The sequence below is a fragment of the Rhinoderma darwinii genome, chromosome 2 (assembly GCF_050947455.1).
Source record: "Rhinoderma darwinii isolate aRhiDar2 chromosome 2, aRhiDar2.hap1, whole genome shotgun sequence".
NCBI classification, from domain to species: Eukaryota; Metazoa; Chordata; class Amphibia; order Anura; family Rhinodermatidae; genus Rhinoderma; species Rhinoderma darwinii.
The window spans coordinates 292,166,687-292,188,533 of record NC_134688.1 but is presented as its reverse complement, the minus strand read 5'-3'; the positions used below and the strand labels follow the sequence as shown (position 1 = coordinate 292,188,533).

The window sequence follows — 21,847 nt, the reverse complement described above, 5'->3', positions numbered from 1 at the left end:
TCAAGAAACTACCCAATGCTAAGACGTTAGCTACCTTGTTTGTCAAACACATCCTGCGTCTCCATGGGGTTCCTGTCAATAACATTTTTGACAGAGGGGTACAATTTGTTTCATTGTTTTGGAGAGCTTTCTGTAAAAAGTTGGAGATTGATCTGTCCTTCTCCTCGGCCTTCCATCCTGAAACTAATGGTCAAACTAATCAGTCTCTAGAACAATATTTAAGGTGTTTTATCTCTGACTGTCAATATGATTGGGTCTCCTTCATCTTCCCTCGCCGAATTTTCCCTTAATAACCGGGTCAGTAACTCGTCAGGGGTCTCCCCCTTTTTCTGTAATTTTGGGTTTAATCCACGGTTCTCCTCCGTTTCACCTGGTGGTTCAAACAATTCCGAGGTAGATGTCGTTCATCGGGAACTGTGCACAGTCTGGGCCCAGGTTCAGAAGAACCTAGAGGCATCCCAGAGCATACAAAAGACTCAGGCAGATAGAAGACGTTCTGCTAACCCCTTGTTTATGGTCGGGGATCTGGTGTGGCTGTCTTCAAAAAATTTGCGCCTTAAAGTCCCATCCAAAAAATTTGCTCCCCGGTATATAGGGCCGTACAAGGTCATTGAAGTCCTTAACTCTGTCTCCTTCCGACTGGAGTTACCCCCGTCTTTTCGAATACACGACATGTTTCATGCCTCCCTCCTGAAACGCTGCTCCCCGTCCTTGGCTACCTCAAGGAAACCTCCGGTCCCTGTTCTCACCCCTGAAGGGGTAGAATTCAAGGTGGCCAAGATTGTGGACAGCAGGATGGTCCAAGGCTCCCTCCAGTACCTGGTCCATTGGAGAGGATACAGGCCTGAGGATAGGACTTGGGTACCCGCCCGGGATGTTCACGCTGGGGTATTGCTCAGGAGGTTCCATCTTCGGTTCCCCAATAAGCCAAGTCCACCTAGAAAGGGCCCAGTGGCCCTCATAAAAGGGGGGGTACTGTAAAGGATCTGCCAGACACAGCTTCTGTGTCGACGCCCGTGGTATATCAGTCTGCACCTGCTCCTAAGTCTGATATAGTGACTCGATCATCTACCACTCGGGCTGGGAGGCTGAGAAGTGGGATAGCCTATCACAGCCTGGCCAGACGGAGCTAGCTCCGGCCCTCTGTCTATTTATACCTTCATTTCCTGCTCCTCCTTTGCCTGTGATTCTGCCTGTTTCCTGGCTCTGCTGCTGCTGCTGCTTGTACTATTGACCTCTGCTTCATATTGACCCTGGCTTTACTGACTACTCTCCTGCTCTGCATTTGGTACCTCGTACACTCCTGGTTTGGCTCGGCTTGTTCACTACTCTTGTTGCTCACGGTGTTGCCGTGGGCAACTGCCACATTTACCTTAGCTTCTGTGTACCCTTGTCTGTTTGTCTGTCGTGCACATATTGAGCGTAGGGACCGTCGCCCGGGTGTGCGCCGTCGCCTGGGACAGGCCGTGCAGGTAGGCAGGGACTGAGTGGCGGGTAGATTAGGGCTCAGCTGTCTGTCTCCCTACCCCGTCATTACAATATCCCACCCCCATAACAGTAGTTATTATACTGCAAGGAGGGTGTTTTTCCAGTGTGATTGGTGCGACTTTCTAATTACTTTTTATTAAAAATTATTTTCACTTTGAGACACAGCTCTTTGTATCCTGTGTACAGAGCAGTTGTATCTAGCACTGAAACTTGTATCCGTCAGGTCAGTGGGACTGACGGGTTCAATGTCAGCGGGTACTGCAGGATCGAGCTGTTACCGATCACATCTAAGTTCATAACTCAGATGTGATCGATTACGGGTGACCTAATGGATTCAGGTTTCAGTGCTAGATACAGCTGACCTGTACACAGGATACAAAGCAGCTGTATCTCAAAGTAAAAATAATTTGCAATTAAAAGTTGCGCCAATCACACTGATATATATATATATATATATATATATATATATATATATATATATATATAAAAATACATATATATATATATATATATATATATATACATATATAAAAGTTTAGAATCAGCAGAAGTGCTCAGGTGAGTGCCTTGCCGCTTCATTTATGATCGACTTTCAGCCGAGTGAGCGGTGTACGGACTCATAGACTTTTTTATTGAGCCCGCACACTGCTCCAAGGAAAGCTGAACAGAATCGAAGCGGCACAGTGCTCACACGAACACTTCTGCCTCTTCGTTTTAGCGACTAGTGGGGGTCTCAGTGCTCGGACCCCACTGATCAAAACTTCTGACGTAAAAAATTAAATAAAAAATGCTGTTACACTTTAAAGGAAAGGTGTTATCATTTTTCTTATTCTTTTATTTGATATGTTTTAAGGGGCCTATTTTTTCTAATTATTTTAATATGTTCTCTAAAGTAACTATTTATCCATATGTTTGTACTTCTGTGGGGGCAGCCATCTTTATTTTTATTTTTCATGCTGCTAATTTTTGTTTTGCAGGTTCATCTGGACCATTTGGACTACGTTGAAAATTTGTTGGACTACTTTGCTGATTTACGCTTTCTTTCTTTTTTTTTTTAATAAAATGGTTAAAGTGGATTGTGTAGCAGAGTTGTTATTTTTAATAAAAAATATTTTTTTATGTCTGTTTGCTTTTTAATACTTTATTACCTCTTTAGTAATGGCAGCTGTCTGATTGAGAGCACCCATCCCTAAGGCAGGGCTTAGCGTTAGCCAGTAAAAAAGGCTAGCACTAACCCCCTATTATTACTCCGGTACCCACCGCCAGCAGGAGTACCCGGAAGAGCCGAGTATGATCCAGTACCCGACCATCTGAAGTGAAGAGCGGGTACTTGGGTGGCCGCAGGCTGGTACTATCAGGCTGGGAAGGGCCAAAAAACTTGGCCCTTCCCCCCCTGGTGATGCTAGGCTGCAGCTGCGTTATTGTATCTGGCTGGTTATGGAAAATGGAGGGGATCTCACGTAATTTTTTTTCAATTATTTATTTTTAAAAAATTACGTGGGGTTCCCCTATTTTTCATAACAGCCACAGCCTAGCATTACCAGGTTGAAAAGGGCCACGATTTTTGTCTCTTTCCAGCCTGAGAATACCAGCCTGCGGCCGCCCCGCTGCCTGACCGTAACTTTAGAAAGTTGGGTACTGGATAGTACACAACTCTTCCCAGTATCCCTGGCGGGAGTGGGAACCAGGGTAATAATGGGGGTTTTTACTGGCTAATGCTAAGCCCCAGCCTTAGTAATTGAACGCTGTAAATCACACAGCAGCCATTACTAAGGCCACAATAGACTATTAAAAAAAACAGACATAAGAATTTTTTTTTATTGAAATAAAAACTCCCCCATGCAACCCTCGTTCACCCTTTTATTTAAAAAGAAAAAAAAAGTAGATCATCAAAGTAGTCCAATGAATCTAGGATATAGTCCAAATGGTCCAGCGGAACCTACCAAAAAAAGTTAGCAGTATAAAAAAATAAAAAAACTTTAACCTACCTAGAGCAGTCTTTTGTCTTTTCTCTCCTGCCCTGCACCAGAATAGAAACTAGAGGTCAAGGAAAAATAATTCCCCTTTATGTAACTCTGCTACCTGTCAACTGAAAAGTCATCCGCCAGAAAAAGGTTCCCCCATGGCGGAGTACAAGAAAGTCTACTTCCCAGGTGAGGTTTTCTTGTACTCCGCCATCAAGAAACATTTTTTTCTTCTGGCAGATGATTTTTCCGTTGACAGGTAGCAGAGTTCTTACAGGGCAGTGTTAGGGGAGCAAAAACACCAATTGCCTAGTGCCCCCAGAATGGGCCTCTACTCCTGGGCCAGTGCTGAGTACTTGCCCCCTGCCTAAAATTTGCCAGCCAACCCCTGGCCACCGGCTCCATGTTCTGTCGTTTGCTTTTGTAGGCCACATCCTGGTTTAGGCCTGCAGCCTACAAGAATTCGGGAGTATGCTGATGACATCAGCGGCCCGGCACGAATAAGTCACTGCATCATACCATCCACGCCGGGCCACTGAACTCCGGCTGGGGTTACAAGACTATTAGATCATAAAAAGGGGTCATAAAAAAGGGTCATACAAAAGGGGGCATCCTTATTGTGGGGGCATAAAGCAGGCATTTTTACGGAGTGGGGGTATAAAGAGGCAGTATTACTGTGAGGGAATTATTACTGAGTTTGGCAGAAAAAGGGGCATTAGTACTGAGTGGGGGCATAAATGGCTGCATTACTAGTGAGTGGAGACATTATTACTGTGGGGACATAAAGGGGGTATTAGTACTGAGTGGAAACACTACATTATTACTGTGGGGACATAAAGGGGGTATTAGTACTGAGTGGAAACACTATTACTGAGTGGGGACACTAAAAGTGGCTCTATCACTGGGTAAGGTATTAATGGGACACTATCACTGCGTAGGGGAACAAAAGTAGCATTTTAGGGGAAAAAAAGGGGGTATGTACTATTACTGTGTGGGTCATCTAGAGGAACCATTATTACCATCTGGGGCATGATGTATAGGGAGTTTGTGTAGAGTTAGGGAATAGTTAGGGCGTGTGCTAGAAAAGCAAGGACCAAAAGATATCTGTGTCATATTCTGCATTGCCTACGAAATTGTGGGTGGGAGAAGTTGTCATTGCGGTCTTGGCTGGATGAAGAAGAAAAGGTGAAAGTGAACAACTCCAATCTGAGAAGACGTCACCGGTGAGTCACTAGATATCACTATACTGTAATCACTTATATGGTCTGCGGATCTCCTGTGTATAACTGCCATCTACCTCTAAAAGGTCACTGTATGGTGGTAATATTGGTCCATATATAGTGTGTTTTATTCAATAACAGTATGGTGTGTTTTTTCTGACACTATGTTGTAGTAATATGTGATCTTGGTTTTGTTAGTTTTATTCAGTAACAGTATGGTGGTATTATTCAGTCACTATGTGGCAGTAATATTGTAATGTCCATGGCTGCGGGCCGTCAGCTCCAACCCCCCCCCCCCCCTGACATTCACAGCCACGAGTCGGCAAGCACTGGCCCCAGCCTCCTCCTCAGGAGACGCCAGCGCTCGCTTCCACTCACATCAACCGGATCCCGTAGGGTGCGCGCGCACGCTTGTGCCCGCTCTTAAAGGGGCAGCGCGTGCACCGGATCTTTGATGAACTTTGAACCCGTGAATACCCTGCACTATAAGAGGGGTCCAGCCCCCTGCTTCTATGCCTGAGCGTTGTTGATGTTTCCTAAGTTTGTCTACGTGATGACCTCCTAGTGTTTTCCTGTTCCTGTTCCTGTTCCCAGCATGCCATACTATCCTGGTCTAGCACTGTGCAGTGCCAAAGTCGTGTCGTGCTGTATCCCACTTCTGACTTGCTTCTCCTCGCCTGACATCTACCTGCTGCCTAGTCCAAGCTGAGCCTGCCCTGCTGCTGTCCAAGCTGCCACAGGTACCTATACGAACTATAGACATTTACCTGTGCCCTGTTGGCCAGCTACCTTACCGCCAAGGCGGTACGGCCCAGTGGGTCCACAGACCCTTCGTGACAAATATGTGCTCATGGAGTGGAGGTATTATTCAGTAACAGTATGGTGGTATTAGTCAGTCACTATGTGGTGGTAATATGTAATCGTGGAGTGGAGGCATTATTCAGCAACAGTATGGTGGTATTATTTAGACACTATGTGGTGATAATATGCAGTCATGGTGTGGAAGTATTATTAAGTTACTATGTGGTTATGGTGTGGTAATATTATTCACTAATACTACTATTGTTCAGTGGACTGGCTTGACTGTAATTGCAGAGAGTGACGCTGCAAATGAGACTGACTGCCGAGGAGAGATACACCGCATTCCAAATAATTATGCAAATGTTATTTTTCGCTGATTTTCCTAAATAGTCGATGCAAATGACAGTCAGTATAATCTTCAAGCCATCAACCGTTGGAGTATAATGCAAATTTTATTGAACAAATCTCCTAATGATAACAGATTTTTTTTTAGAAGTCAAAAACTCAAAATGCACTGTTTCAAATTATTATGCACAACAGAGATCAAAACATTTTAAATGTTGTAAAGAGAACTAAAATGGTAATTTGTTGAATTTGCAGCATCAGGAGGTCATATTTACAGACGTCAAAAGCTCTTTCAATCAAAAAAAACTTAACAGGCCAAGTTACATGTTAACATAGGGCCCCTTCTTTGATATCACCTTCACAATTGTTGCATCCATTGAATTTGTGAGTATTTGGACCGTTTCTGCTTGAATATCTTTGCAGGATGTCAGAATAGCCTCCAGAGCTTCTGTTTTGATGTGAACTGCCTCCCACTCTCATAGATATTTTGCTTGAGGATGCTCCAAAGGTTCTCAATAGGGTTGAGGTCAGGGGAACATGGGGGCCACAAGATGAGTTTCTCTCCTTTTATGCCCATAGCAGCCAATGACACAGAGGTATTCTTTGCAGCATGAGATGGTGTATTGTCGTGCATGAAGATAACTTTGCTACGGAAGGCACAGTTCTTCTTTTTGTACCATGGAAGAAAGTGGTCAGTCATAAACTCTACGTACTTTGCAGAGGTCATTTTCACACCGTCAGGGACCCTAAAGGGGCCTACTAGCTCTCTCCCCATGATTCCAGCCCAAAACATGACTCCGCCACCTCCCTGCTGATGTCGCAGCCTTGTTGGGACATGGTGGCCATTCACCAACCATCCACTACTCCATCCATCTGGACCATCCAGGGTTGCACGGCACTCATCAGTAAACATCACGGTTTGAAAATTAGTCTTCATGTATTTCTGAGCCCACTGCAACCATTTCTGCTTGTGAGCATTGTTTAGGGGTGGCCGAATAATAGCATTATGCACACTAGCAAACCTCTGGAGGATCCTACACCTTGAGGCTCGCGGGACTCCAGAGGCACCAGCGGCTTCAAATACCTGTTTGCTGCTTTGCAATGGCATTTTAGCAGCTGCTCTCCTAATCCTATTAATTTGCCTGGCACAAACCTTCCTCATTATGCCTTTAACTGAACGAACCCGTCTGTGCTCTGAATCAGCCACAAATCTTTTCACAGTACGATGATCACGCTTAAGTTTTCTTGAAATATCCAATGTTTTCATAGCTTGTCCAAGGTATTGCACTATTTCATGCTTTTCGGCAGCAGAGAGATCCTTTTTCTCTCCCATATTGTTGAAACCTGTGGCCTGCTTAATAATGTGGAACGTCCTTCTTAAGTAGTTTTCCTTTGATTGGGCACACCTGGCAAACTAATTATCACAGGTGTCTGAGATTGATTACAATGATCCAAAGAGCCCTAAGACACAATACCATCCATGAGTTTCATTGAAAAACTAATAATTAAATGTTTATGACACTTAAATCCAATGTGCATAATAATTTGGAACACGGTGTACTATGTCAGCTTTTAAAAAAGGCTAGATGATTATTTACTGACGAATGACATTGAGGGTTATAACTAATCTAGCAATGAAAGACGTGTAATTGATGCAGAAAGGTTGAACTTAATAGACATGTGTCATTTTTCAACCTACGTAACTCTGTAATAAAAAAAAGGTAATTGTTGTATTTTTGTTTAATGTATTGCTTAGAGATATCAGAAAATTGAGGCATAATTGTTGTCAAAATAAAAATATGACCACAATTCACACCTAATAGCAGACTAGAAAACGTACAGACACATTGTTAAAGTGTAGCTAAACGTACAGCAAACTTCTGACATGTCATAGTGACATGTCAGAAGTTTGGATTGGTGGGGGTCTGAGCCCTGAGACCCCCACCAATTGCTAGAACGAAGCAGATGAAGTGTTCGTGTGAGCACTCAGCTGCTTCGTGTCTGTTCGGCTTTTTCCGGAAATAAATGTATCGTGTACGGACTCAATAGAAAGTCTATGAGCCCGTACTCCGATACATCGGCTTTCCGGAAAAAGCCGAACAGAAACGAAGCAGCTGAGCACTCACACGAACGTTTCAGCTGCTTCGTTCTAGCGATTGGTGGGGGTCTTAGTGCTCGGACCCCCACCAATCCAAACTTCTGACATGTCACTATGAAGTTTGCCGAACGTTTAGCTACACTTTTACTACCCATCCTCCACCTGTACCACCTAGCATCAATCCAATCCAATATGCAGGGTGGGCCATTTATATGGATACACCTAAATAAAATGGGAATGGTTGGTGATATTAACTTCCTGTTTGTGGCACATTAGTATATGGGAGGGGGGAAACTTTTCAAGCTGGGTGTTGACCATGGTGGCCATTTTGAAGTCGGCCATTTTGTATCCAACTTTAGTTTTTTCAATCGGAAGAAGGTCATCTGACACATCAAACTTATTGAGAATTTCACAAGAAAAACAATGGTGTGTTTGGTTTTAACGTTACTTTATTCTTTCATGAGTTATTTACAAGTTTCTGACCACTTATAAAATGTGTTCAAAGTGCTGCCCGAGCATTCCTAGATGAACAGTTTCCTGGAAAGTGTATTGGTCGTCGTGGGCCAGTTGAATGGCCCCCTAGGTCTCCCGATCTGACCCCCTTAGACTTTTAACTTTGGGGCCATCTGAAGGCAATTGTCTATGCTGTGAAGATACGAGATGTGCAGCAACTGAAACTATGGCTACTGGAAGCCTGTGCTAGCATTTCTTCTGCGGTGTCGCTATCAGTGTGTGAAGAGTGGGAGAAGAGGGTTGCATTGACAATCCAACACAATGGGCAGCACTTTGAACACATTTTATAAGTGGTCAAAAACGTGTAAATAACTCATGAAAGAATAAAGTAACGTTAAAACCAAGCACACCATTGTTTTTCTTGTGAAATTCTCGATAAGTTTGATGTGTCACATGACCCTTTTCCCATTGAAAAAACTAAAGTTGGATACAAAATGGCCGACTTCAAAATGGCCGCCATGGTCAACACCCAGCTTGAAAAGTTTCCCCCCTCCCATATACTAATGTGCCACAAACAGGAAGTTAATATCACCAACCATTCCCATTTTATTTAGGTGTATCCATATAAATGGCCCACCCTGTATTATGATATTGAAAATAGAACAAATTTCTTTAAAAACATGATGCTTTATTTGAGAATTTATTTATACATTGCTACTGTCATACATGATGAATCAAACATTTTAGTTGAAATAACTTGACCATGATGAACTACAGCAACCTGCTTGGCAATTGTTGCTATGGACATGCAATCTCTATTTGAGTTTTGCTTGTGTTTGCAAAAAACAAATCGCCTTAAGCTAAAATAGCTGAATTTTTAGTATTTCCAAGGGTTTGTCGCATGTCGTAGACACCCAGTCACCTTACATCATCATTGTCGACAATAACCAGTATATAAGCAGCTCCAACCAGCTCAAAGCCAATAGAGCTGTCAGCATCACCTGATCTACTTATCAAGGTAAGGCATCAAGAAGATGCACTAATTATGTTTGCTCCAGTCTGGTGAGAGTTTTAGCCAGTAATGTAAATAGTTGTTGCTGTTGTTGTTGTTTTCTTTATTCCAGACTAGTTCAATTCAATTATGCTTTATAAATAATTTATGAAATATGGTGGACATAGAATTATCAAAATAAATATGTGTGTGTGCGTGCATGCGTGCGTGCGTGCGTGCATGTGTGTGTGTGTGTGTGTGTGTGTGTGTGTGTAAGCTGCTGAGGTGTATAATGTACCAAAGTATATAAGAGGTGAGTATTCTGAGGTAACAAATATTCATGTAAAATGTTCAACATGGACCCTAACTGCGCTCTGCGGTACCTATTGACTTTAGATTTCATGAGGGTGTCCGTCATTTTACTGGAAGAAAAAGTCCAGCATGGTGCGCTGTTTCTTCTGCCATTTTTCACCGGGACTGCGACGGAGGCTCCTAGCGGTGCCTCTGACGAAAATGTGAACAGAACCGTAGAAAAAGACTAAAATTCTTATATGAATATCCAATGGAATGTATAGGGGAAATATCAAACAGAAAACCTGACAGAGCCATTTTAAAGGAACACTGTACATTGTGCAGAGCATGACACAGGGATTCAAAGAACACTAAATAAAAAAAGTCATGCTCTGCCCTCTAAGCCCTGCACTAGGCATAACACTGTGTATCAGTTTTGCCTGAAATGTTCCTTTAAGTCAATGCAATCGGTCAAGATTTGTTTGGATTATGTGCAAAACGAATGCATTATATCCACCAGAGTTAACTACGAGACTGCTGTGTGCTCCATTTGGTGGCACTACTAGGGGAGAATACCTCTGTAATATAGCATGTGCTCCAGCATGGCACAATTTTTCTATGTAATATCTTAGCGACAAAGGGGCACAGTTGGGTCCATTGGAGCCATGTGCATGAGGGCTAAGAAGAAATGGGCACCTATAATTTAACACTTGGTGTAAAGTGGAATGAATATTTAAAAAACTCTAAATTAATCCTAATAATTTACTCCTCATTTACCTCTATATTCCAGGCACAATGAAGGTTTTACTAACAGGGCTTTTGGCACTGTGTACTGTTTTGTCGGGTAAGAAAAATGTTAATTTTTAACACATTATTAAAAGTAGTATTAGTGCAACATGCCATGTTTAACCATGTCTTCTATTATCCTCTCTTTCTATAGTGCATGCTGTAGTTGAAGAGGCTTGCACTGGATCTAATTGTACCTGTGACCTCACTAAATACAATGCATCAGGTAATGTATATACACTGTTATTAATATCACTACCGGTCACATTGCAGTAGCATTGCTTCTAGGGGAGAACATCTCCATAGTTTTGTGCCACACAGAGTCACTGTGGCTCCATATTACGGAGTCTATATGCCACCTTATTGCGTCCTTCACATGTCGGAGGGAAACTTAGCTATCGATTATTTTTTTCAGCAGAAGCAGTATAAGTAGCGACTATTGACTATATGTCCTTATTGAAAACATGTAACAATGTATAAAACATGAGTAGAATTTTATTTTCGCTCATAAATGATGTTAAAATGGGTGAATCTAGTAATAGAATGATTACCATACAAGTAATATTTTATGCTAGGACCCTATACAGATGATGCATGCTATTTATAAACCCAGTTGTGTTTTACTCAGAATAGTATTCTGTGTACAATTGTAATGAATGTAAAACAAGCTTAACCATTCTTCCCCCTTATTTAGTGACACCGCCAACTCCGACTATTAACTGCGCAAATGGAAATATGACAGTTTACATTTCAAAATGCCAACTGCAAAAAAGCCTGTTTAATACCTCTAACCTGGCACTGCGTGATTACACTGGTCCTGAATGTGCAAGCAGTGAATACTTGGTTGGTGGAGAACCTCAAGTAACCTTCCACAATCCACTGAACCTCGCAAAGTGTGGCAACAATGTGACTGTGAGTACTAGTAAACCAGTGTTATATAGTTCAACAAAGGTTGAAAGAAGACACAGGTCTATCAAGTTCAACCTTTCTTAATCCATTACACACATTTCATTGTCAGTAAAAAAATATCTAGTCCTTTTTAAAATGCTAACATAGTATCTTCCATCCCTACCTTTAGGGAATTCCATAGTTTGAATACTCTAACTGTAAAGAACCCTTTCCTATATTGTTGTCTGAAAGGTCTTTCTTCTACACGCAAGTTATGTCCCCTGGTCCTTTGTAAAGCTCTTGGAAAGAGCATATTGTGTACTAGTTCTTTGTATTGACCACACATATACTTATACATGTTAATAAGATCACCTCTAAGGCATCTTTTTCCAAATTGAACAAGCCCAATTTTTCTAGCCTTTCATTGTTACAGGGACCCCCATCCCATATCTTAATCTAGTCATCCCCCTTTGAACCCTATCCAGTTCTCCTAAATCCTTTTTACAATGTGGAGCCCAAGACTTAATTCCATCCATAATTCAATCCCCAAGGTCTTTAATAAAAAAAATATTAAAAAGAATTGGGACCAACTCAGACCATTGTGGTACCCGACTGCTGACTTTAGCCTATATTCAGTGTGTACCATTTACAAATTCCCTTTGTTCTCTGTCCGTTAAACAATTATTTACCTATGTACATACATTGTTCCACAATGCCAGTTTTTGAAAAATTAAATACACTTTTTTTGCGAAGCATTTATTAAAAATGTATTTATCTTTATTGACGTGTTTATGTACTATAGTATTTCGGTTTTGCTTCTGGGAAAGCTTGGTGAAAACCAATTTAGCCTTTATAGCTTCCATTACCATTTCCACAAGTTTATTAACCACCTTTCCCCAGACACTTGAACAGGCCCGAGACGCAGAGTAGGGGGGGACGACTCTTAAGGCATCATTGGGTTAGGGGGTCGCAAGGGGCTTTAAGATTCTTTCTACAACAAACTGGAAATTGTATCTGAGCTTCTGATAATCCTGTACGGCACAACCGTATATACATATCTGCCTAGTTATGTAGTGAGTGACATATCCTTGGTATGTCACTGCATCGGTAAGCGGATTCGCTGCTCAAGACGTTAAAAATAAATTTTTTACATAAGATGAAAACTTAATGCTCTTTCATGTCTTACATAAACATACAATATTGCAGTTTAGCTGTAATATTTTGGTATTTTAAATTGTGTAGTAATAAGTAAATGCCATTCTATTCATTGTCTTTCCACCATTGCTATGTGATGCACAGATGAAATGTAACAGGCATTTTTATTTTCTTCTCAGTTAAATGCCACTCATGCCATTTATACCAATATCCTGCACATATATGCTGAACAACATACTCTCATAACTAGGAATAATGCCACTGCGAACCTGAGCTGCATCTACCCCTTGAATTACCCAGTTATGCTTAACTTTACCTTAAAACCAGTAACTTCGTAAGTTCCATCATTCTTAAAACCTTTATTAATTAAATACAGCATGACCATCTTTTTGCTTGACTTACTGGAGATAGTTGCCTCCCAAAGCATTAAATCAATAGAATTTTAACTTATGATTACATTACTAACACAAGGCCATGTTGCTAATGTAAGTAATTTTATTTGATTTTTCAACAGTTAGTGCTGGATTCTTGTTATGAAAGCTGAGCTAACAAAATAGGAATAATATAATATATTCTAATTGAATCTTTATAGCAGTATTATTACAAACCAAAATGATACACTAAGTACAGTAGTGAATAAAAAATCATTAGATAGATAAATAGATAGACCTTTCAATGCTATTTATACGCTTTTTATGTTTATTTCAGGACTACTGATATATCAGTACCAGGTGTAAATGGAGCACTGACAGTAACTATGAATATATATTTAGAAAGTTCATTTACCAGCGAGCCAATTACTGATACCACAGTACTGACTGTGGAACAAACAGTGTATGTTCAAGTGTGGATCCCAGGTTTGGAAGCAGATACATTTTCTGTTAAAGTGATAAGCCTATACGTCACACCAGGTGGAACTGAACCCGAGGATGGGAAGATGTATAATCTAACGACTGGAAGCAATGGGTACGCTCTTCCTTCTTTTATCATTTCAGCTTCCCTATAAGTTGACATGATCTGTTAGGCCCCGCGTGCACATGTAGCGGAAATATCCACGGCAAATCCACCCTCTAATATGCGCCGTGTGTAGGGGTTCTAAGATTTTCTCTATGATAAATTTATTAATAATATACACAAACATTCAGTCATTTTTAAGGCTATGGTGTATTAATGAAAACATTTATGATCAAATGCAATATACACGATTCCTATATTAGGGTATCTAGGAGTAGAGAAGTGTTTTGGCTTTACAGAGGTACATTTACCCTGCAAGCACAACCAATGTATTACCTTAGCCTGTATATAAAATTGTGTCAGATATGCTCCTTCAAAAAATCCAGTCCCGACTGAATTCTAAACTTCTCGATTGATCCTTGATCACAAGCTGTATGTAACCAGTGTATACCGTTGTATAGAACTCTACTAAAAAATGTAATGCTGCATACAGTCTTGTAAACTCGCCCTGGCCTGTTATAACTAGACTTCTTTCACATTGCCCCTTTAAATATTGCTCATTTAACATTAACTAAGATAATAATGGGGTTAGTTTAGTCCATAAAACACACTGGGGCAGATTTACTAAAACTGTCATAGATTTAGACAGCGTAAACATAGAAAAGGCAACCAGAAAATTAGCAACAGTTTGGATAAATTTGTTAGGCAGACATGTTTGACACTATTCACTTCTTTATATTACGTCGTAGTTGGCTTAGGTTACGCCAGTTTTTTTAGCCAAATTACGGCGCAATTTTGGATGCTGGGGGTGATATTTAAGAGATGCCACGCAAAAAGATGTCTAAAAATGTTAATAAATGTTGTGCACGGCAGGTGCACCAGAATTGTGGCACATTTTTAATAGTAAATATGCCCCAATGTGTTTGCATATAATTATCTTTATATTATCTTTATTGTGGAAAGGCAGCTTATTGATAAGATCAAACATTATTTTTTTTACTACCAATGAAGTGGTCTGTTTCACTGATAATAGCTATTCTGCTCTCTAAAATATAAACCTATTTCATTCATATAATGGACATTTTATAAGGCACTGAACAAATATATAATAAAGCCAGTAAAACCAGAGCAAATGTACAACCATGTGATTATTTCCATCTGCATCCATTATGTTTAGGTGCCCAAACACTGAATATGGTGCTGACATTATCACTGTACTTCAAAATGGTAATAGTACTGAAGCAAGATTTGCAATGAAAGTCTTCAAGATCACCGGCCAAGACTATGTAAAGCTCTTTGCAGATGTTACAATCTGCACCTCTAATTGTGCAGTGGTAAGAATCTTTTATTCATTTACTTTTAATTAAATTCTGTTAAAGGTGAACACATTTGTTTTTGTCATGTGAGAAACACAAAATGTAGTAGAAAGGAGCAGTATACAGGAGTATTGTCATGATATAGATAACTATAGATATAGATCATGACAGATAACTATAGATATAGATCAAGGGACAATGTAGCATATATTTTTATCAATCTATGTTCTATATTCAAGGAACACCTAATTTGTTTTTTCACTTTTCTTCCCATATTATTCTTCCCACACTCATACAAACACTAGCAGGAAAGGAATATAAAAAGAGGAATATATTATGTGTATGGAGCCCAGATTATACAATTATTCAATCTTTAGGGCTTTGTCCTGGTTTTGTCATTTACACTATTGGGATGTGTCTTGGTAATATTCTGATCCTTTCTTCCATCTATTCCCTACTTCTTCCTAACCCACTGAATGTAAGTTAGCATAAAGTACAATGTCAGGCCTCGTTTACACGTGCTTTTCACGCGTGTCGTACGCACCTATATTAGTCTATGGGGGCATGCAGACAGTCCGTGACTTTTGTTCAGCGTGAGTGCGCTGAAAAAACTCACGACATGTCCTATCTTTGTGCGCTGTTCGTGCATCACGCACCCATTTAAGTCAATGGGTGCGTAAAAACCACACATGCCGCACGGAAGCACTTCCATGCGAACTGCGTGATTCACGCAACAGCTGTCAAACTCTGAATGTAAACAGAAAAGCGCCACGTGCTTTTCTTTTTACAAACATCCAAACGGATGACACACTGATGACACACGCAGCTGTTAAGTGCCTTTTGCGCACGCAAGATGCTGCGTTTTTTGCGTGCGCAAAATGCACACGCTCGTGTAAATAAGGTCTCACATCTGGCTGCTGCAATAAAGAATGACATGTGGCCGTACCACTGCAATGTGTGACAGAGCCCTCATGTTCCTTTCCATATATAAATATAAAAACCTACTTGTACATTGTACACAAATACACCAGTGTTAGCTAAAAGTGGTTTACCTTCAAAGAATCCTGACAACTAAACACTGTTCTTTTCTACATGGTACAGGCCTGCGGATCAAAATCTGTTAGATCATCCTTACCATCAAATGTGGCAAGTTTGAGCGTGGAGCTAATTGCTGGTAAGTAAAATCTCCATATTTTATTGTTCTATTATGTGCTGGCACATTGTGCTGTAAAATATGCTAAGACGTTGTATTGCAGTGTTGTTCTGGGGTTCCTCAGACCAAGCAGAGGAAATGATTGTGGCCAACCTCCATCAATACACAACATGTGCACGTCCATTTTTAATTTCATAGTAAAACGTGTGGTTATTACTGCACAAACAGGACATACCAATAAGGTTAAAATGGATTCATTGTGAATCAACCCATAAGAAAAAGATTCTAGCGATTCTAGCGTAATTGGCGCCAAACCAGCTCTAAATGGGATTGTTTTCTGCAAGACCCTTGGGGTCCTGCTGTATCACGTTCCCTGGGCCCATCGAAGGATCCTGCGGTACTCTGGTTCACCTTGTTCCCAATCTTTCTCCTATTAATTTCAACATTATTTAATATCTGATGTATCAATCTGTATTAAATGTTCATTGTTTACCCTTTTTCTCCTTTCTTTTAACAGAAAGCAAAATTTCTTCTGGTGCCACTGACCGTAAGTATTAAATTATATTCGATGTGATTTTTCAAATACAAATGGATTATATATTATCATATAAAATATTTATTATATATTATTCAACCTCCTTGTATATTTTAACACGCTTGTGATGAAATAGGATCACACAGTTCTGCTTTGTTATCTGTTGTTTTATCATTTACTGTTGTTTTTTGGATCAGGTCACAAATATAGTTATCTTATGGTAGCTTAATAAAATATATTTTATTTAAAGAAATACTCAAAAACTCAGTTTTGCCCAGGAGAGTGCCCACTAATGCTTCCTTCACATGTCCCTGGTGCTCTGTTTTTTATACAGCAAACACTTTCCCTTATCTCATCTAATCCAGTGTTTCTTTACATGATGCTGGGAAAAGCATTTTGATCATTTTTTGGTCGTGTGCAGCCCCAACTTTGCTGTGTATTATCTGTATTATTCAGTGTTTTAAGAATCTATAGTACTCAGTTTTTAAGTTCTGAGGTTTTGAGGTTAAGTCTGCCCTGTGGCCTTTTCTGAAATAAATTCTCACTTTTTTAAAAAAAATAAAAAATTCCAGTCTGTAAGTGAAAACTGGCCACTGGTTATGCTGGTCTTTTTAGAAACAAGGAGATCCAGTATAGTGAAATCCTTGACTGTAGCGCTTGTTTCTATAGTCTGAACCTGACAGACTTATGAATAATGACTAAAGTACTCTTTATGTTTTACCGTAGGTTTCTCCTTGACATGGACCTTGGTATCACTCATCTCATCCCTGCTCTTTGCAAAGTTTATGTAAAGAATTTCCCTTCGTAACACAAAAGAAACCTGCTGAGCCAAGAAATAATTGTAACAAATTCTTTCATTTAAAGCTTTAATATTTCTTAATTTGTCAAGCGCCCACATAGAATGACACAATTAACAAATGCATGTATGTGATATGCATACAATGTAAGGAGACCATATGACGATAACATGTAATATCCCAAATAACAGTACATACTGCTTCTGCACTAAAAGCTTCTGCTAAATCTTATTTACAGTAGTTACGTAACCTCTGCTTGTACTTGTATGGTCGGCCTAACAAGCAGAATACAGCCAAAGGCCTTGTACTTTTTACACGCTTCATTTATTTATGGATTACTGAAAACTTTTGGCTCTAAGCTACTTGGACAGGGATCTCTGTTATAGTATTGGACTAATGCTGAAAACTTTTGCACTCCAGCTCTTTTATAGTACTGTTATCCCCGGTAGAACATTTTGTACACTTTGACATGTGGCAATATAAATATATAAGCTTTATTTTATTAATCAATGTATAGCTTTCTAGCATGTAATAAATTTCATTGCAATAATATTTGTCTTGTTGCCATTTATACTGAGGTACTTTCAAGTTGTGTTCCAAACAAAGTAAAGAAAATATTTCAGTTGGGGGTGGACGAAACATTTGGACAGTGCCAAGGGCCCGTGAGCAGAAGGGACCCACAGCCCCCTTACCAGATGCATATAAGTTTAAGTGCAGGGTCCACCTTAGGAAAGATGCATGATGGAATAAATCTATGGTGCTTTGCAAGCTTATAGTCCAAAAGATATCAGTTAAACTACAAACCTTCAACCTCCAATGAGCTATTACAATCCTTATTTCTAACAGCTCATTTACTGCATAAAAATCTTATTATAATATAAATCAGACTATTAAGTGATTTAGTGATATCAGCTATGGAGGCTGAAATGCCGAACTACAAATACTTTTTTTCAGATTCTATTGTCTTATATAGTGGAAATACAGCTCGGTAATAGGAAATTCTCATGTCACTATAGCGAATTGTCACAGATTTGGTAATCTCTATTATATGTCTTAAAGGATAGAATAGAATGATATAATTGATATATTGTGCACTGTGTTTGGGTTAAACTCTTTTAATAATTTAAACTTTCGCATGAGGTTTTAATCATTATTTATTAAAGGTTATTGCCATTTTTCACATGGAGAACATCTATTTTTATATATATGTTAGTTGTTACCTGGAGTTAAAAAAAAGTTGCACTAATTTCAGGCTGTAATATTCATTCCTTCTTTCATTTTTGGACCCTCAGATATTTCATTTGCAAGCTGCTCCTAGTTTCGGACTTTTCGGACAAGATTGGAGTTAGCTTTGATCCCAGTCGTTGCAACAGGATGTCAGCTGTATGTTACAGCTAACACTCTGGCAGATGGCATGGGCTGAGCTACTGAGCCTGTGCCATCACTGCGCCATACATTTATGGTACTTTGTGTTAGGGACCAGCCGCCAGCGCCGTAAATGGTGCAGGTGGAGAAAGGGGTTGAATAACTCACAATTAGCTGCTCTTTTCCTTATAATTAACACAGATAATAATAGCCTAATAATTATACTACTTCTGTGTAGCTGAATGTTTTCATGTCATATGCCATTTAATCTCGTTATCAATGGGTGCATCTACTTTAGGCCAGTCCATCTTGTCAACAGGACACTTACTTTGGTCAGTCCAGTTTATTTAGGCCAGCTCAACTCTGTCAAGAGCCCTTTGAAAGGTTCTTAAGTGGTATTAGCCCCTCTTACTTATAATAAGCCTTTATAATGCTGGACTTCGTCCTCTCTGCTTGACCTCGGCATCTTTCGTCCTTGCCAATCTTCTTCTTTCTTCTGTCACCGCTATGTTTTCTTATATTCTGAAGGTCTTCTCCCTACCTCTCTGCCAACAGATGATTTGGCGCCCTGACACTTAGACGCCACTGGATTTTTGCATTTCTAATCCGACTTCCTCCAATACATAACAACAATGTGAATCTCCTCCTTGCTATAAAGTACTGCCGGATTGGTAAATTTCCAATCTGCCCGCACTGATTGGTCAAGAATGCTTGGCACTGCACATCTCACATTCTGACAATGCTGACTGCCACCGTAACATGTACAAGGTTAAAATAGTCCTACATGGTCTACATTACTCTCTGCCTGCCTATCCATTACACATTAAACTTCTTGTTGATAAGGGAGGCTCAAATATTGCCTGATTCTGTAATCTGGTAAATTGTCAGGTGTAAAAATGTAAGGGTAGTAAAGGGTATGGGGTTGGTAAAAGCTAATCACAAAACATAGATATAAGTAATACAGTAAAAGAATAAAAATAAAATAATGTTAATAGATCAGAATATTAGGCATTAGTAGAGTTTCATTAACCCCTTCCCGTTTTGGCCACTTTTGAGCTTCCTGTTAGAGCCTCATTTTTCAAATCTGACATGTTTCCCTTTATGTGGTAATAACTTCGGAATGCTTTTACCTATCCAAGCTATTCTGAGACTGTTTTCTCGTGACACATTGGACTTTTTGATACTGGCTAAATTTGCTCGATACGTTCAGTATTTAATTGTGAAAAACACCAAAATTTAGTGAAAGCATTTTTCTTAATTTTAGATGTATCTGCTTGTAAGATAGGCAGTTATACCACACAAAATTGTTGCTAATTAACATCCCACATATGTCTACTTTAAATTGGCATCGTTTTTTGAACATCCTTTTATTTTTCTTCGACGATACAATGCTTTGAACTTTAGCAGCAATATCTCACATTTTCAAGAAAATTTCAATAGGCTATTTTTAAAGGGGCCAGTTCAGTTATGAAGTGACTTTGAGGGCCTTATATATTAGAAACCCCCAAAAAGTCACCCCATTTTAAAAACGCTACCCCTCAAAGTATTCAAAACAGCATTTAGAGAGTTTCTTAACCCTTTAGACGTTTCACAGGAATTAAATCAAAGTAGAGGTGAAATTAATATTTTTGCAGAAATACATTTTTTAATAAAAAATTTTTGTAACACAGAAAGTTTTACCAGAGAAATGCAACTCAATATTTATTGCCCAGGTTCTGCAGTTTTAGAAAATATCCCACATGTAGCCCTAGTGTGCTACTGGACTGAAGCACCGGCCTCAGAAGCAAAGGAGCACCTACAGGATTTTGGGGCCTTCTTTTTCTTACAATATATTTTAGGCACCATGTCAGGTTTGAAGGGCTTTTGCGGTGCAAAAACAGTGAAAATACCCCAAAAGTAAATCCATTTGGGAAACTACACACCTCAAGGAAAAAATCTAGGGGTATAGTGAGCATTTTGACAACACAGGTTTTTTTACAAAAATGATTGGACGTAGGCCGTTAAAATTAAAATCTACATTTTTTCAAAGAAAATCTAGGTTTAGCGATTTTTTTTTCTCATTTCTACAAGGAATAAAGGAGAAAAATAACCCCAAAATTTGTAAAGCAATTTCTCCCAAGTGAAACAATACCCCACGTGTGGTCATAAACGGCTGTTTGGACACACAGCAGGGCTTAGAAGGGATGGAGCCCCATTTGGCTTTTGGAGCTTAAATTTAGCAGGAATGGTTTGCGGAGGCCATGTCACATTTGCAAAGCCCCTGAGGGGACAAAACAGTTGAAACCCCCCACAAGTGACCCCATTTTTTAAACTACACCCATTGAGGAAATTATCTAGGGGTACAGTGAGCATTTTGACCCCACAGGTTTTTTGCAGAAATTATTGGAATTAGGCCGTGAAAATGAAAATCTACATTTTTTTCAAAGAAAATGTAGGTTTGGCAAATTTTTTCATATTTCCACAAAGACTAAAGGAGAAAAAGCACCACAAAATTTGTAAAGCAATTTCTCCCAAGTAAAACATATCCCATATGTGGTCATAAATTGCTGTTTGTACCCACAGCAGGGCTTGAAGGGATAGAGCGCCCTTTAGCTTTTGGAGCTCAAATTTAGCAGGAATTGTTTGCAGAGGCCATGTCATATTTACAAAGCCCCTGAGGGGACAAAACAGTGGAAACCCCCCACAAGTGACCCCATTTTAGAAACTACACCCATTGAGGAAATTATATAGGGGTATAGTGAGCGTTTTAACCCCACAGGTTTTTTGCAGAAATTATTGGAATTAGGCCCTGAAAATGAAAATCGACATTTTTTCAAAGAAAATCTAGGTTTAGCTAATTTTTTCTCATTTCCACAAGGACTGAAGGAGAAAAAGCACCACAAAATTTGTAAAGCAATTTCTCCCGAGTAAAACAATACCCCACATGTGGTCAAAAACGGCTGTTTGGACATACATCAGAGCTTAGAAGGGAAAGAGCGCTATTTGGCTTTTGGAGATCACATTTAGCAGGAATGGTTTGCGGAGGACATGTCGCATTTGCAAATTGCCTGAGGGGACAAAACAATGAAAATGCCCAAAAAGTGACTCCATTTAGGAAACTACACCCCTTGAGGATATCATCTACGGGTGTAGTGAGCATTTTGACCCCACAGGTGTTTCATTGAATTCATTAAAATTGGGCAGTGAAAATAAAAACAATCCTTTTTCTTCAATAAGACGTAGCTTTAGCTCAAAATTTTTCAATTTC

The 21,847-nt window shown here is 39.7% G+C and overlaps 1 protein-coding gene across 1 annotated transcript; it reads left to right on the top strand.

Annotated features, from left to right (window-relative positions):
• Positions 1–10,446: 10,446 nt before the first annotated feature.
• Positions 10,447–17,699, top strand: LOC142741190 (pancreatic secretory granule membrane major glycoprotein GP2-like). Its single transcript, XM_075850581.1, has 9 exons — positions 10,447–10,495; positions 10,592–10,663; positions 11,132–11,349; positions 12,660–12,814; positions 13,189–13,446; positions 14,612–14,768; positions 15,852–15,924; positions 16,421–16,450; positions 17,165–17,699. The coding sequence occupies exons 1-9, from the start codon at positions 10,447–10,449 to the stop codon at positions 17,227–17,229; spliced, it is 1,077 nt and encodes a 358-aa protein (XP_075706696.1). The 3' UTR covers positions 17,230–17,699.
• The last annotated feature ends 4,148 nt before the right edge of the window (positions 17,700–21,847 follow it).